Below are 15321 nucleotides of genomic sequence, written 5' to 3'. Positions count from 1 at the left end.
TAATGTATACACTTTCACTATCACATAGTTTTTCTCCTTCATTTTTCATGAGAACTGGCACTAGATTAATGGTTAAGCCATGGAAGAAACGTAACGCCATGCCAGTCTGATTTATTGACCACTTAGTGCTGATGAAGCTGCAAACAAGAGCCAGACAGATGTTGCAGCTGCATTTTTCTTTATCAAAACTCGCAGCTTTTTGTGGTTTTTTTAACCACTTCTTGCGCCATCTCCTGCTTACCCTACAGCACCAGGGATAGTGGAACAAATTCCCCCGCCACCCTAAGGAGACTCCGCCGAGGAGGCGGACTGGGTGCCTCGGGTGCAGCATGCCAAGGAGCCTTGCCCAGGTCAGGAACAAACGGCAGCAGCTTTGATTCGGACGCGTGGGAAGCGGAGCAGCTCTGCCGAGGCTCTGGGCACTGAAATTACGGGCAGCTCTCCGATGGGCACATTTCCAGAGCTGTCTGCAGCCCGGTCCAGGGCTCCCTGTAGGACTTCCCTGCTGCCCAGGGGAAGGGCTTCTGCCGTGGCACATCCACTATCCTGGCACATTTCCCGCATGGAAGTTAACATTTGTAATTTTTCTTTTAGTCTTTCACGTCTTTCTTGTTCTAGTGGTAGGTCTCCACAAAGAAATAGTGATTCTCTGCTGATTTAGTTTTCCAAAACATATGTATTCTCTTAATTTGTGTCAAAACATTTCAGTTTACTGGGTAGATTGGCATTCAGGAGACTTGCCAATCTGAGGTCAAGTTTTAGATGTAGACATAAGGAACAAACCTGTTGGTTTGGTGTTTATTTTATATGCCTTTATATATAAAAAGTATAAATTCCAGTGCCAATCTACTGCTGAGGTCCACTTGCTTCTGCTGCAATGAGGCCAGGAAGCCCCATCGTCCTGACTTGCCTGGTGACAAACAGGCACTATCAGGCTGTGAAAAATACAGTTTATCTGAAACGAAGGGAGAAGCATCTGCAGAACTGCCAAGTTGCCCAACGCCGCCGCGGTGGTGTGTCCTTGCTCTCTTCTTTCAAACTTCTCTGAGAGCAAGAGATGTCTTTACATGAAATCTCTGAAGCATATTACTTTTTATTACTTCATCATCTAAATCACTAATTACGTTAAACTAGCTGATGGAGACTATTTGGGTGTATAGGTAATCATTTTTATTATCTGAATCTTTTCTGAATTATGCATGAGGACCATAATGTTTCAGACCTCCCCTTCATCACCTCCCCAGCCCTGAGCAGCGCTGTCCGCTCGTGTTGGAAGCAGCTCAGCCGCCCCGTTAATTCCCCAGGAGCCCTGGCTGTCACCTCCATCGCCTTTAAAGGGTAAAACAGGAATGCTGAAAGGAAAACATGGCTCCATTTTGTGTGGTGACCTGAGGATTTGCACTGTGGTGTGGAAAGAGGGGGTATGGTGTTTTAACGCGTCCTCCTCTGGCTGTCTTGTGTCTGGGGAAGATGTGCCCTGTGAAACGGAAGGTTTTGAACGCATAAAAATTGAACATAAAAAGGTCCAATAGTTCGTCTCCAGGAGAATCTCAGGACTAGAAGAGCCGACAGTTTTCTTTGCTTTAGCACTTTCCAAAACTGCTCCGAAATAAGTTGTTAGCAGTTCCTTACTAGGTTTCCTTGCCTCTTCCCTGTGCAATACAACTCTTTAACAGAGGCTGCAAGAACCGGATACTGCAATCTCGCAGAATCTTCGCTGCAGATCCCCACTCGAGGTTTTCTTCAACAGAGGGGGAAAAAATACAAGTTCCTGCTTGCATGTCTCCCTAACTTAAAAGAGAGCTTCTCACCAGACCGAGGGACGCATCTGATGACTGAAGCCCCGGTGGGTACCAGCGTCCAAGGGGATGCAGGCAGAGGGAGGGCACGCTCTGCGGGGATGCTGCGCTCGCCGTGCTGCTGTACGCGGGCACCACGCGAAGGGGTGGTCTTTCAGCCGCCAGCACCGTCTTGGCAAGCCTTGAGGAGCTGGGGCCGGCTGCCCGCTCCTCTCGGGGACGTGCGGGATGCTCCCCGCGCACAGGGCACACCAGGGGCTGCGCGGTCACCCCGGCAGCAGTGAGCGCTGCCCTGCTCCTGCCCCTGCCCCTGCCCTGGGCTGGCTCCAGGTGAGGCCGCTCGGCACGCCGTGCCTGGCCCCGGCGCTGTGGTTTGCCCGTCAGAAGTTACCTTCCGCTGGTCTTTCCTTGGCACGGCCGTCCACGTACTGCTCCAGCCCTCTGTGGGTTTCATGAGCGAGTGCTCCCATTAGCGCAACCTTTGCAAAGGAACGATGGCTTGTGTTCCCTCTCCCACTAAGAACAGGGCTCTAACAGCATTAATGAAACATTAGAGTTTTAATTACACCATTATCCTATTTATTTTTATAAATAATTCCAAAGCAGTCATTAAAGTTTGTGAACTTAGGAGTAAATGACTTAAGGGAAAGAAATCAGCTCCTCAATCTTGTTATTATCTATTGTACAATCTCCCTGGGATGCTGTTGGGAAACGAGCGGAGTTGTTTCTGTTGCTGTTGTTAAGATGATTCATTTACTCGCAGGGTGGTAACACACTGCTCAGCTCCCTACTTGAAAGGTCTGTGTCAGTGGGACGGCGCCGCAGTGCGTCAAAGCGGCGTTGCATCCCCTCTCTCAGCCCCCGTAAGAAGGTGCACGGGGAGAGAAGGGAGCATTAAGCAGCCCTGCGGGAGCGAGTGCCTTGCGGTTGTTCTGCAGCAGTTCTGCAAAGGACGCGGTCTCTTCCAGTCCCGACCTTCTGCAGCTCACTGTTTTCATCGCAAAGCTGCAAGATCTTCAAAGCACAAGAAATCTTGGGCTTGTCTGAAAAGAGCCTGTCTTTGGGGCGCTTTGTAATACCATTTGCGAACCTCTTTGGCTCTTCCCCCCGCTCTTTCTGCCGCCGTACGGGAAGCGTGACTGTTACTGATGCTCTCAGGTGAATTTCCCTATATTCAAAATAGTCCGATGTGGACCAGAACCAATTAAAGCATTGGATCAAACAGGCCGCGGGTCCCTTAAACCAAAGCAAATTACCTGGTGTTTGTTGTGACTGGCGTTTGCAGGACTCTTGCAAGTATTCGGTGTTGCATGGGTTGGAAAAAAAGGTTCACCCTGCGGACACAAGGGGAGCAGGAGAGTTGCAAGCAAATGGCGCTCGGGATGGGGGGAAGCTGCGTGCAAACTCTGCCGTGCCTCGTCTTTTGCCACCTCTTTTAAAGAACAGCTCTGATCTCGGGGAAATGTGGTACATACTGGGATCTAATTGTGATGCTTTCTGTCATAGTTTTAATTAGGAAGATAAATGCAGAGAGCCCTGAGCGGGGGAGAGGCCCAACAGCATAACTTTTCCTCTGCTCTCCCCGCAGAACCCAGACATCGTGTTGGTGCACTACCTGAACGTCCCTGCCATCGAGGACTGTGGGAAACCGTGCGGCCCCATCTTGTGCTCAATAAACACAGACAAGAAGGAATGGGCAAAGTGGACAAAAGAGGAACTCATCGGACAGCTCAAACCGATGTGTGAGTATCTGGAAGCTTTTTTGCTCTTTTGCTTTACAAAGGGTTAATTTAGATGTCTCTCACTGCCACCAACCGTCCACGTGAAGAAGTCATTTCTCACCATCAAACTCAACTTGCATCTACGTGCGCTTTCTTCCCGATGTTTAACGCTTCTGGGATGCGTGGTACGAGAGCTGCCCAGAGCGTCCCAAAAGAGGTCCCCTCCACACACTGGTTAAAAATTGTACCTATTGTCCTGCATTTTCAGGCACCGTTTGCAGGCACCTGCCTGCTTGCAAAGAGCCTTTGCAGTATTGCCAGGTAGGTTTCCCCCAAGGGCGCTCCATGTTTGGGTGGTTCAATGTCACATCGGAATGGGTTGCTGTTGCTTACAGACGGACTCTGTCGAGCTGAGTGTTTTCAGGGTGGGTGTCGTTTACTACTGTTCTAAGCTTTGCAGTCTAAAGAGAAGAAAGATTAGGCATAATGTAGGTCTGTAAGCAAGAGAAGGTTGACTGCAGGAGCCACAATACCAAATCTAGGTGCTTGCATCTGAGTCAACAAATACCAGGTCTGCTTCTCTCCCTCACCCCTGCCCTCAGTCAGACGCTGGTGTCATGCCCAACCTTCCATAATTAGAGGTCACAGCCATGAAGTACATTCTGGTGCGTCTCAACCATCAGTGAAAGATCAGTCTGGTGCTGAGTGCAGCATTAGTAGTCTAAGTTTGCACCGCTCCTTTGTTGCATCCTGAGCTCTGCAGGCCCACGTATTCCTTTTCCACGCAAAGTTGGAGGGCAGAAGACAAGCAGAAGAGAAGAGAGAAAATGACGCATTTGCTGAACAGAATATTGCCCCTGGGACTGATAACCTTAGACAGAAATCCAAGATGTTGAAGGTGTAGCTGAGACTGGACAAGTACCTTAACATTAAGCAGGAGAGGAAGTGTCAGCCTGTTAAAAAATCTGCAGTGCATCAAGAAAATTATGTGAAAACTACAACGAACTCGCCGTAAATTTAATAACACTTGGCTCTTTTATGTCTCAGGAGGGAAGAGTGAAATTCTGCACAATTATTCAGAGTATATATGCATGTACACGTCTCTGTTTATGGGTACATATCCTGGAAACGCATCCTTAGAAATGTAGCTAAAATAAAAGCTTTAGATTCTGATCAGGCCTAGAAAACAAAGAGGACACGGATAACTGTGTTTGGGGAACACAGAGGGGCACTGCTCGCCAAGAAGCCATCAGATTTGGTTCCAGTGTTGGGTGTGCCATGAAATTCTGGAGCCAAGCACATCGGTTTCATCACATTTTTGCATTAATCACATTCTTTCACAGACTTCACAGTTTGATTGCCTGATGTTTCCAAATTTCTCTGCCCTAAAGCAGATTTGTCAATGACTTAAAGCGTTGTGCGTGGTGTCGCTGGTGAAGTGATAGTCTCGTCCTTTTACCCGTGCCGTGTTGCGGTTCAGCTGTTGTTATTCCTCTGGACTTGGAAGCTGTGTGAGGTTTTTGTCGATTCTTTTGTTTTCTTGGTTGCCATATTTTGTCAGAATTTCAGAGTTAAGACAAGTTAGCGATGATACAGCCAGGCTGTGCATGGAGGTCCGAGGCCGAATGCTGTACCTGCAGGGAGGTTTTTGCATCCTGTTTCAGACCATTGATGTTGTTCAGAATTAGGAGGAGAAGCTAATACTAGTTCTACCTTTGGGGAAAATGCCTCCTCCTGGTCAGAGGCTAGTGACAGCGTCCAGCTCTTGACTCACTGAGAGCAAGTGCCGTTTGTTCAAGCCCTACTCAGCCTGGACCAGAGTCAGGCATTAAAGCTTTTGACCTCTGTCAGGTATTAAAGCTTTTATACCGGAGTCTAGGATAGCAGAGACAGTGGTGTGGTAGCCAAAGGCTGGGAGCACGTTCTCTTGGCCGCGTGTGCCTGGAGAACTAAAAGTGATGTGGCAGATGGCTGGCAGGGAGAGAGGCATCGGTCTGAGAGTCCGAGCCAGACAAATACATCAAACTGTTTTTCCTGAAATGCAGAGGGACCCTGACTGGGATGAGCAGGGCGTTTGCTCACATTTCTTGCATCCATAATTCACTCGGCTCCCTCTTCCTTCCCTTCTGCATAATCCCAAAGTCAGTCCAGGCTTCAGCGAGTGTTCAGCAGGCATCCGGGACAGGCACGGGCTCCTGGTGCCAGACTGCATCACTCCATGAGCAGAGCGGTGCGCTGCGGTCTGGGCTGCTGGGAGGTGGCTCCTCCTGTCCGGGTCTTGAAGGAGACCTCTGCGAACCCAGAGCTTCTTGACTGGCTTCAGAGGTGGTTCTTCCTCGTGCTGTGACTGTGCTTGCACTGGTGGTTATGGATGAAAAAAATACCTTTTCTAGGTAGCCATACAGCTCTGAGAGCTTTATGGAAGAACCATTAACTTGTTCTAACATAGCTGGTCTGTGAACTAATTCAGAGACTGAAAATAACCTGCCTAAACATCCACGAAAGGTAAATACTCACTGCAGATGCTCTGAGGATTTGGGGGTTTTTCAACATCTCCAGCTGAATTGAGACCATAAGTAATTAATTAATTAATCAGCCTGACTTCGGTTTTCATGGCTTTGGATTTTTTGTTTAGTTCCGATATATTTGTCACGTGCCTTCATGCTGGGATGTCCACGACCTCCTGATTGTCCTGTCTGGACTATCACTGTTGGCTTGTCAGACCTCGGTCTGGCAGTCCTTGAGACCGAAGCAGACGAGCCTGGATACGCTGTTTGTGACCTCCGGCAGGATAATTCCTCTCTCCTTCCAGGCTAGGAGATGGGGCACCTTGTCTTAGAGGTGTAAGTGTGGTCAGGGAGCACAGGGAGGACTGTAAAGCCTCCTCTGAAACATCCTGCTGCTGACGGCAGTGCTGTGATAATCTGACTGTCGGCAGCGTCCTAACTGGTTGTCTGCATCAAAAGGGTTGTCATGTGTGTTGCTTCTGTAGGAATGCAACCTTTTGGGGCATTTGTGAAAAATGAATGGCGATAATACATGAAAATTCTGCGGGAACGTTGTCTCAGACACCTGTAAGTCATTTCAGGATGCGTGGTATGAAGAATGGGCCTCAATTTGGCATTGCTTTCAATTTTTCCCCCCTCTTGTGCCCCGTTATAGTCTTGCTTTGAGATTTCTCTGAACAGATTAGCAGATGTCCTTAGAGGCATCTGGTGGTAAAAGCAAAATGCAGTGGCAGAATCCAGCACAGCAGAATGCTGTATATAAACTCCATATGATCAGCAAATTGTGGGCCAGCTCATGTTGGGGGTTTCTCCAAATCATCCCCTTTTGGCTTTCTCATCCCTCAGCTGGCAAAGTATGAGTTACAAGCTCACAGCTGGTGCTACGTTGCAATCCTTGTTTCAGGTCCACTATAATTAAGAGCTATCTTTCTTTCAGAAAAAAGCTCTTTTCATTCCTCTGCTGCGTGGAAGCTGATTGCTCCTGCTCATGCCGCCTGCCCGCAGCCACAGCTGGGGAAACTGGAGGTTTCACGTGGCACCCATCAGGCTTAATACCTTTGGGCATAGGCAACTCTTGCCTCTCCCTGGAGTCACCAGTTCTCTCTGTTCTGTCTGTGTAAATGAAACAATCTGGGGCTCTTGGAGGTGACCTGAAATGGCATCCCTGCATTGTTGAGACTGGAGAGGGCATTAAACAAAGTTTGAATAGCGGTGATCGGCATTAATATGGTTTGAAGAATTGAGTTGTTGGGTATTTTTATCTTGACTTAAATTTATATTCAATTTCAGTAATTGTGTTTAAGGGGGTTTTTATATTTAATCTTAAAAGATCAGTTGTACAAAAATGCTACGTGGGATGATTTTTACCATTCCCCAGCCGGTTTGTCAGAGCCAGAGTGACCCTCAATGGAAACCGAAGCTTGCCAGCTTAGTTCCAGCTGACCTCCACGTAAAAAGTAACTTAGATTCTTTAAAAGAGCTTGGTTTTAGTAACGCAGATGTCCAGTTTTGCTGGACCAGTACTTACATGTTACTCTAATTGGCTGTTGGTTTTTTATTAAAAAGAGAATACAACAGTAGGTGCGAGACAAGTTCTTCTACCCCACTGGCCAGTGGGACTTTGAGCACCTCCCGTTCGCATCAGCTGCATAGCTGATGGCAGCCACCATTTCTCACCTTCTCACCAAGATGCGTCTCTTAAACCTTTCATTACTGCAGGTGCGCTGCGCTAAACACGGGTCACGGGCAAGAATCGCACCTTTCCTCCCCGTCTTTGATCAGCAGTGACCGTCATGTCCCCAGAGGAGCTTGGTCCCATGCCAATGTGGGCCACTCCTTGGGAAACGTGGTTTCCCTCGTGGGTGAGTTTTACCTACTGTAGAAAGTCCCGCTTCGCCCAAAGAACAAAATTAGCAACCGGTTTTCACCTGGTGCTTTGGGCAGCCTTTCAACGGCATCTGCAGATACCACAGTGAAATAATCCCGCTAGCCAAAGCAGAGTGTTGACAGTAACCCAGTAGGAACTGGGCTGTTAGCAGGCATGGAAATTAACTTGAGGAAAGCTAAACCAAATCGTTTCCTAAAAGTTGGACGTTTATTAAGCCGCATGCAGCGAGTAGAGAACCGCCCTGAGGATGCCGTGGGCACAGCAGCCTGCCTTCTCTCTTCTGCCTTAGTATTTCACCTCCCCTCTTAGCACGTCAGGCTCCATACCAGAGCATCTCCCGAGGTGGCGGCCCCCTTCTCCTGGCAGTTCCACCAGGATGGTGAAGAAGAGGGCTGACTGTCCCCGGGGGTGTGGGATGGCTCCTGACCCCCACGCGAGACCCGGGGTGCACCGTGGAGAGCAGGCCCGGGTGCTGCGGCTGGAAGCGCCGGGCTTCCGCCCGGGCCCTGCTTACGGAGAGTTTTGTCCCCACAGCAAGATTCCCGCTGAAAGAAACACAGGGGGGGGAAAAAAAAAAAAAAAAAAAAAAAAAAAAAAGAAAAGAAAAACAACCGGCGGTGGCTGGGGCGAGGGGGCTCGCGGGAGCCCCGTGGGCTCGGGCCGGCGGGCAGCGGGACCTGCGCGGGCGCCGCCGCCGCCCGTTCCTGATCCGCTGGCGCCACCTGGCGGCGCGGGGCGGCGGAGGGAGCTCGCCGCCGGCGGCAAGCGGCGGGCCGGGCCGGCCGGTTGGACGGGCGGGCCCGGCCGGGCTCGCTCCCTCTGGGCTGTTGGCCCGGCCGAGCTGTCGGTGCCAAGGGAACCGAAACGCGTCGGGGACGAGCGCCTTCGCCCTTTGATGGCGGTAGGCGCGCGGCTGTTGAGCGAATCCGCTCGGAAAGTTCGAGTCTGGCGGAAGGGAGCGGCCCGCCGGGAGCTGCGGCTTTGTCCTGACCGAGGCTGTCAAAGGCAAGAAGAGCTCCTGGCGCGATCCGCCTTCTCTTGCAGGCCGGTACCACGTATCGTGGCGTGGGAGAAGGGTTTGGGAGGGTCATCTTCGGCTTTGAGGGTTCTCTGGTGCGGGAGCAGCCTTGAACTTCAGGTGGCTGCAAGCAAGAATGGCTTCAGCCGAAAACTACAGTCGCAGCAGTCTCGCTGCGAGCAGGTTCAGAAGAGTCGCGACCCGCTGGCCCTCTCTGAGGGTGACTGAACCGCACGATCTTCCCGCTTGCTGTGAGGCATCCCGTTGCACCGGAGCAAACCCTCAAGGCAAGGTCTCATGTTGGAAGGAAGACTTCTCCTTAAAGAACGGCTGAGAGCGAAACGTCTCTACAAGTCCTTGCAAAGACATGAGAATTCAGGAAGTGTCATGAAGAAACAGCGAATGTGCAAGGTGATCTTCCCCGCCTGCATCCCTGCCAGCGAGGCGCAGGGACTCTTTCCTTCGTAGCCAATAACGAGTGGAAGCGGAGGGGTGGAAAATCAGAGCTGAATTGTGTGGGGGCGTCTGGATACGAAAGGATAAATCTAATGGAAATCTCCTCCGGCCGAACGGGGAAATGAGAGCAAGGCCTTCACTGCTGTCAACACCAACACGGTGAAAATTGAAGGGACAAGGCTGCCATTTCCAATTGACCATCGCCATGGAAACAGCCTCGCAGTGTCAACAGTTGGTGGCGCGGGATGTAGGAAGCAAGGCGGGCTTTCATTCCCATCAGCAGGGCAGTAGGACAAAGGACCTGCTCGCGCTACGGTCAGCGCTTGTAGGATTTTTAAAGCATTTTGTGTCGGTCGAGAGTGGCCAAGGGCAGGACTGTGACGCAAGGGTTTGCAGCAGGCTCTCCAAGATAATGTCAAGAGGGAGAGGTAAACAGAAACCTGTCCTTGGTTATTCCAAATATTCCAGCTCTGTCGGTCTATCCAACTTGCCTGTTTCATGTGGGAGACGTCATCGTTGTTACTCAAAAAACAAAAGACGGGCCCTTACCTGTCAAAATGGGGCAAAGGAGCGGCACGTAGGGTATAGGGAATGGCTTCATTATGTAGTGTACGTATACATATCTGTGTAAGCTGCGTTGTACATATGGGATGCAGAAGAGCAAGAGCTTTGGAGTAGAAACAGGAAACATGAAATGGATGACGTGGTAAAGAGGAACGTCTAAGAGCGTTCGGAAAGGGTGAAATGATCGGATTTAAATGTGGGAAGGTATTTTAGGGACAGGTTTTGCTTAGGGTAGAGGAAACCACAGAGAGGGAAACAGTCAGGCTTTTAGCTATTGGTGGTGTTCGGCCTAGAGTGAAGGTGAGACCGCAAGGCAGGCTTGAGGTGATGAGGAGGAGGAAGATATCTGCAAGACCAGAGGACTGCAGACCTGGTGATTGTGGAGGACCGAGCTCCCCCAGCAGCAGAAGAAGGCAGAAAGAGCCAGGGTGTTGTAAGAAACCTGGACAAATCACATTTTTCTGTGAGCGAGTTTCCTTTGGCTTCTGAGCTGCCTTTTTGCTGGTAATCTAGATCATTTTTTATTCCTTTGCTTGTGATGGTCAAAGTCCTGACAGCGCTAATGAACGGGGAGTCGCTGGGCCAATATCGGAAGGTCATTTTTATTGTCTTTTCTTCACAAGGGAAGAAAGAGAAGAAAGATGTGAGCCTATGCTCACAAAAAGAGGTTGGAGGCATTTCTGCTAGGAGCAGCCTTAGCACTCTGAATTGTGGACCTTCCTCCAGCCTCACTTCTCTTCTTCAAGCACCCGGTGAAACAGCAGTAGTTCTCCCCAGCTCCGCTGCCTCAGTGCTACTGGCACTGTGCAGAGGGTGCGTGGCAAGGAATATGTTGCTGCTCTAATGCAGCAGCCTTTAGACCCGTTCATGGTATCACTGGAAAGGAAAGTGTTGGAGCAGTGCACAGCTTTCATTTTAAATTACAAGGAAATGCAGGAGGAGTCTGAACAGAAATCCGGGTTAAAATACTTCCCAGAACTTCTGTTAAGCTTCAGTCTTTCTTCCTTTTTTTGTGTGTGTTCCTACATTATGACTGTATTTAATCAAATGTCGTTCTACAGTGGTTTTACTTTTTGAACCACTAAGAAACAGGAAGAGTGTGCATGTGTGTGTGCTTTTTATTAACCCTCCTTCCATAATGCACTTTCTTCCCTATAGAAATCTCCTTTCCTGCTGATTCATTATGTGTCAGGAAGCCAAGCGTGACACGTTAAAAGCCATCTTGATAGTATTTGGTATTCAGTATTAACAACTCACTAGCTCACAGGAGTTTTTCTTTAAAAGGAGGAGGGAGAAAATCTGCATATTGGATATGCCAAGATAGCGGATAATTTGCATTAAGCATCCAGACATTCTTTTTTTGCAATCTGTCACCCTTCACTGGCTTTTTATTTTATAACCTTCATAACATACAGGGAGCATAAGCACTAAAAAAAAGTCACACCACGTGGACAGAAGCTGGAGCCAGAGCCCATTAGGATCAGCTGGAGCAAGGCTAGGGAAGGACCTTTCCTCAGCGGCAATAGATCCATGATGGGACTTTGTTATACTCGAGATCTGAAAATAATAGGCATGGTGCTATATGTAGCCAGCTAGAAAGCTGTCCGTTATTTCTTAGCTTCCAGCTCACAGCTTGATTCAGACTTAAGAACCATCATCAAGAGTACACAAACCATGAGACATGATTCACTTACCAGACTTGTCCCCTGTAATATGCTGCTCATCACGGGATTTAGCAGCAGTAGGGAGCAAACTCTGACATACTGCTGTAAAATAGACTTTTGATACCTAGCAACATGTATGTGAGCTTACTTCTTTAGCAAAGCATTTCTGAAGTAACCGGAAAGAACTTAATGCAAAGTTTCTCAGGAATAATTACAGTTCAGTAACTTTATATAGTATAGCCGAAAGTATTCCAAATACGTTACTGCATTTTAATCTTGCTGTCAATGTATTTCTTGCAAAACTGCTATTCAAACATCACTTATTAGGCATAACATCACACGTGACAGAATAATATGCCTAGAATAATAAAATGAATGTGAGTGGAGGTACTGAAGCGGTAAGCGTATATAAACTTAAACTTAGACATAATAACAGATACTGAATGTTAAGAGGAAATTCAAAATTGTGAACGTACTAGAAAGCAAAATCTGTTGGGTGCGATAACAATAAACGCAGTTGTCAAGCAAGCACAGAGGGACTCATTGCTAAACTAACTGCAGCACTTTAAATAGTGATATGAGGAAGAATACTTGTAAACCTTATTTACAATATTTCTGCAAGTTATTGGGCCCAGCCAATAAAAACGCGAATTCTGTAATATAAAACTAGACCAAGATGAGATGCTCTTAGGCAAAGTAACGTCAGTGGGTGATGAGGCAACGCAGCAACAGCTGATTAAAAAAGCAATAAAACCACTTCACAGAGCAGATCCAGGAACTTCATTCCACCGGCTGCTTATGACATACTAAACAAGCAGCATCAAAGAGGAGAATAGGAGATTCACACGATGTCCTGCCTCTTTGACAACGGTCATTAGCTGTCATAAATGTGCCCTCATTTGCTTCTGATCTTCCTGCATGAAGCAGCTTACAGCTTGTTGCTGCAGAGTCTGCAGATACTTCTGGCTGTATAGCGATTATCAGCCCGATGTGCTGTTGCCAGCGTTTCATGACCTCACATCGAGGACCTTCGCTATGCAGGGATCTGTGTATTTAGAGCTTAATCCTACAAAGCTGAAGTCCGTATGACTTTAACTTTGATTCGGTATATTCTGGTTAAGGATTTTAGAATACAACATGCAAAAAACCTGCTTTGCTAGAGTACGACAAAGACACTCCTGAAAAGCAGCAGCTCTTCAGACCTGAGCTGCCAGGCACGGGGACATCTTGGAAATTATGTTGCCACCAACCAGCACTTTCCAAAATCTGCAAGTGAGCTCTGGTGCACACAAAGGATAATAAATAATACGCATGTATAAATCATTCAGAGAGACATTAAAGAAGACAGAAGATGCTTTGAGTCAGTTACTACAGAGAAAATATTTTAGAAGTGCTATTTCCTTTGTAAGTCTGGTTGAAAATACACTCAATATGTGAAATTCTGCATCTAAAAAATTCTGAGAGGGAGCCTTTATTCAAATAATTTATGTGCGTGCAGCTTAGCGTTCTTATTTAAATAGCTAACAGGCCAAAAGAGTCCCCAGGAAAAGAGACCTTCAGTTTGCAACATGTTCTGCAATGTCACCCTCCTGTCTGTTTTCCCAAATTACTAAAAAGTTGTCCAAGTCTGAGGAGGAACTCACACAGTGTCTGTTAGTGACTCCCAAAAAATGAGTCAGTCTTCACTGCTGCCAACCAGGATCTGACAATGAAGACCTGGCAAAAAGCTTGTTATTTGCCATTATACTGGCATATTTTTGGCTGCTGATTTTATTATTATAAACTAACTAATTTTGGTTTCCTGTTAGAAAAAGATTCCAAAATGCTCCTTGGAATTGTATTGTTTTACTTCAGTGAAACATAAATATTTTGTTGCTTTCAGATTTTTAGTGAAGGTTATGTGCACTATCCAGATAGTCTTCACAATTTTTCAGCTTAGTTCGAGAGCCACCATTAATGGCAAACTGAAATAGAGAAAGATACTCTAGTGAGGTTTTTTTCCTCTGTATGTACCTAATCCAGGAATTGCATTTGGAAGCCTATGGGTATTGGGAAGCAGAGAACAGTAAAGCAATAACAATTACTGTTGCTTTTTTATAGGTCTCCTTCAGTTCTGACAAAAAGCAGCAGGAATGGGTTTCTGCTGTTCTTTTGGGGTGGCTTTTGACAGTTTCTGGTGTGTGTTTGAAGCTTCTGATGGGAAGTTTTACTGTTCTCTTCACAGTTCATGGCATTAAGTGGACGTGCAGCAATGGAAACAGCAGTTCAGGGTTCTCGGTGGAACAGCTCGTGCAGCAGATCCTCGATAGTCACCAGACCAAACCGCAGCCTCGGACACACAACTGTCTCTGCACTGGTACCTTGGGTGAGTACCGTGGGAGGGCACCAAATTGATCGCAGCTCAATCCAGACTTGGGGTAGGGTTTGTGTTACTGAAGTGCTAAAGTGCTGTATCATGAAATGTTGAGAGACAGTGAATTCAGAGGTGACAGAAGAAGTCTTGAGCATAAAAAGATGCAGCTGGAACTTCTGGAAAAAAGGTCAATGCTTTGTAATGTGCAGGTTCTAATGAATGCTGTCTATATGTGAGCTGCTCAAAAAGGCATATTCTCCTCTACATGCTCAAATTTTGTTACCAAAGCCTCAAAATTTGATGTTCTTCCAGCTTCACCCTCTGAACTCCTTGCCCTGCAGCCCACTTTGCTGAAGAAAATGGGCTCAGGTGGCGAATTACAAGATATCATTGGGATAAGATAGGTTTTATTTAGGTATGATGAAAATACAGATTTCTTTCCTATTAAAGAAGATGGCTTTGTTTTGAGTGAGACTACGACAGCAAGAAACAGCATCCTTGGTATTAGCATTTTAGAGAGAGTGGGAAGCTGTGTGATTCACTTTTCCAACTCATCTGCTTTGTAGCCACCCCTTCCTAGTACTTGGGTCACTAAAATATATGACACATTAATTAGTCTTTAGTGAAACTTATAAAGGAAAGCTGTCAGTGCTTCAAAGGGTTTATTTTTCCTTCTTTTTTTGGGCAGTGGCATTATACAATCAAGACTTAAGTAGGAATGATGACCTCTGAAATACCTGAGTTTGGATTAAAATTCAACCCTTAAGGCTCAGCATTTGATCCAGGCTTGCAGATCTGAACACGAATCCTTTTATTCTTCCCTTTGATGTTTTTTCTTGTGCTAAGTCTGCTGCATGCTTTTTAACATAACAGTATCGCTTTGTTTTGTAACGGCTTGCACATTGACACATACATTCCCAATTCCTTACTGTCATCCACAAAGACAGCAGCGTGAAAGCCTCTCCCTTGTTCCTGTTCATCTCTATACCTAGGAGAATAGAGAGATTTAATATTGCATTTAGTCTCAAAAGCACTGTCCTGAACTACTTTAAGTGACCCGATTCAAATCTTGAGCACATAACAGAGAAGTTCCCCTTCAAGGGCAAGGAACAAAAGATTTAGCAAATTGCAGCAGCTACATGGGTGCTTTATGTTACCAGGAAGATGGCATTTATAATTGTAGCCATTAGCTATAAGGAGGAGGTTTCTTTCCCCCGTTAGTCATTACACAGTACCATAATTAATGTTCTTACCTCATTCTAGGGAAAATGAATCAATTAAGGAAAGAAACATCAAAAATGTATGGGCTGTTGTTCTTTTAACAACAAAAGCAGTCCCTACACCAGAGTTT

General features: G+C 47.1%; 1 protein-coding gene across 10 annotated transcripts in view; it reads left to right on the top strand.

Annotated features, from left to right (window-relative positions):
• Nucleotides 1–15321, top strand: part of CAMTA1 (calmodulin binding transcription activator 1) — a 325997-nt gene that overhangs the window by 256542 nt on the left and 54134 nt on the right. For all 10 annotated transcript variants that reach the window (XM_030017247.2, XM_030017244.2, XM_030017243.2 and 7 more), the window contains 2 exons: nucleotides 3388–3541; nucleotides 13842–13982. In XM_030017247.2, coding sequence (XP_029873107.1) covers nucleotides 3388–3541; nucleotides 13842–13982 — 295 coding nt within the window. The remainder of the gene's footprint in view (nucleotides 1–3387; nucleotides 3542–13841; nucleotides 13983–15321) is intronic.

This window comes from Aquila chrysaetos, chromosome 6, assembly GCF_900496995.4.
Source record: "Aquila chrysaetos chrysaetos chromosome 6, bAquChr1.4, whole genome shotgun sequence".
NCBI classification, from domain to species: Eukaryota; Metazoa; Chordata; class Aves; order Accipitriformes; family Accipitridae; genus Aquila; species Aquila chrysaetos.
This window is presented reverse-complemented; position numbering and strand designations above follow the sequence as displayed.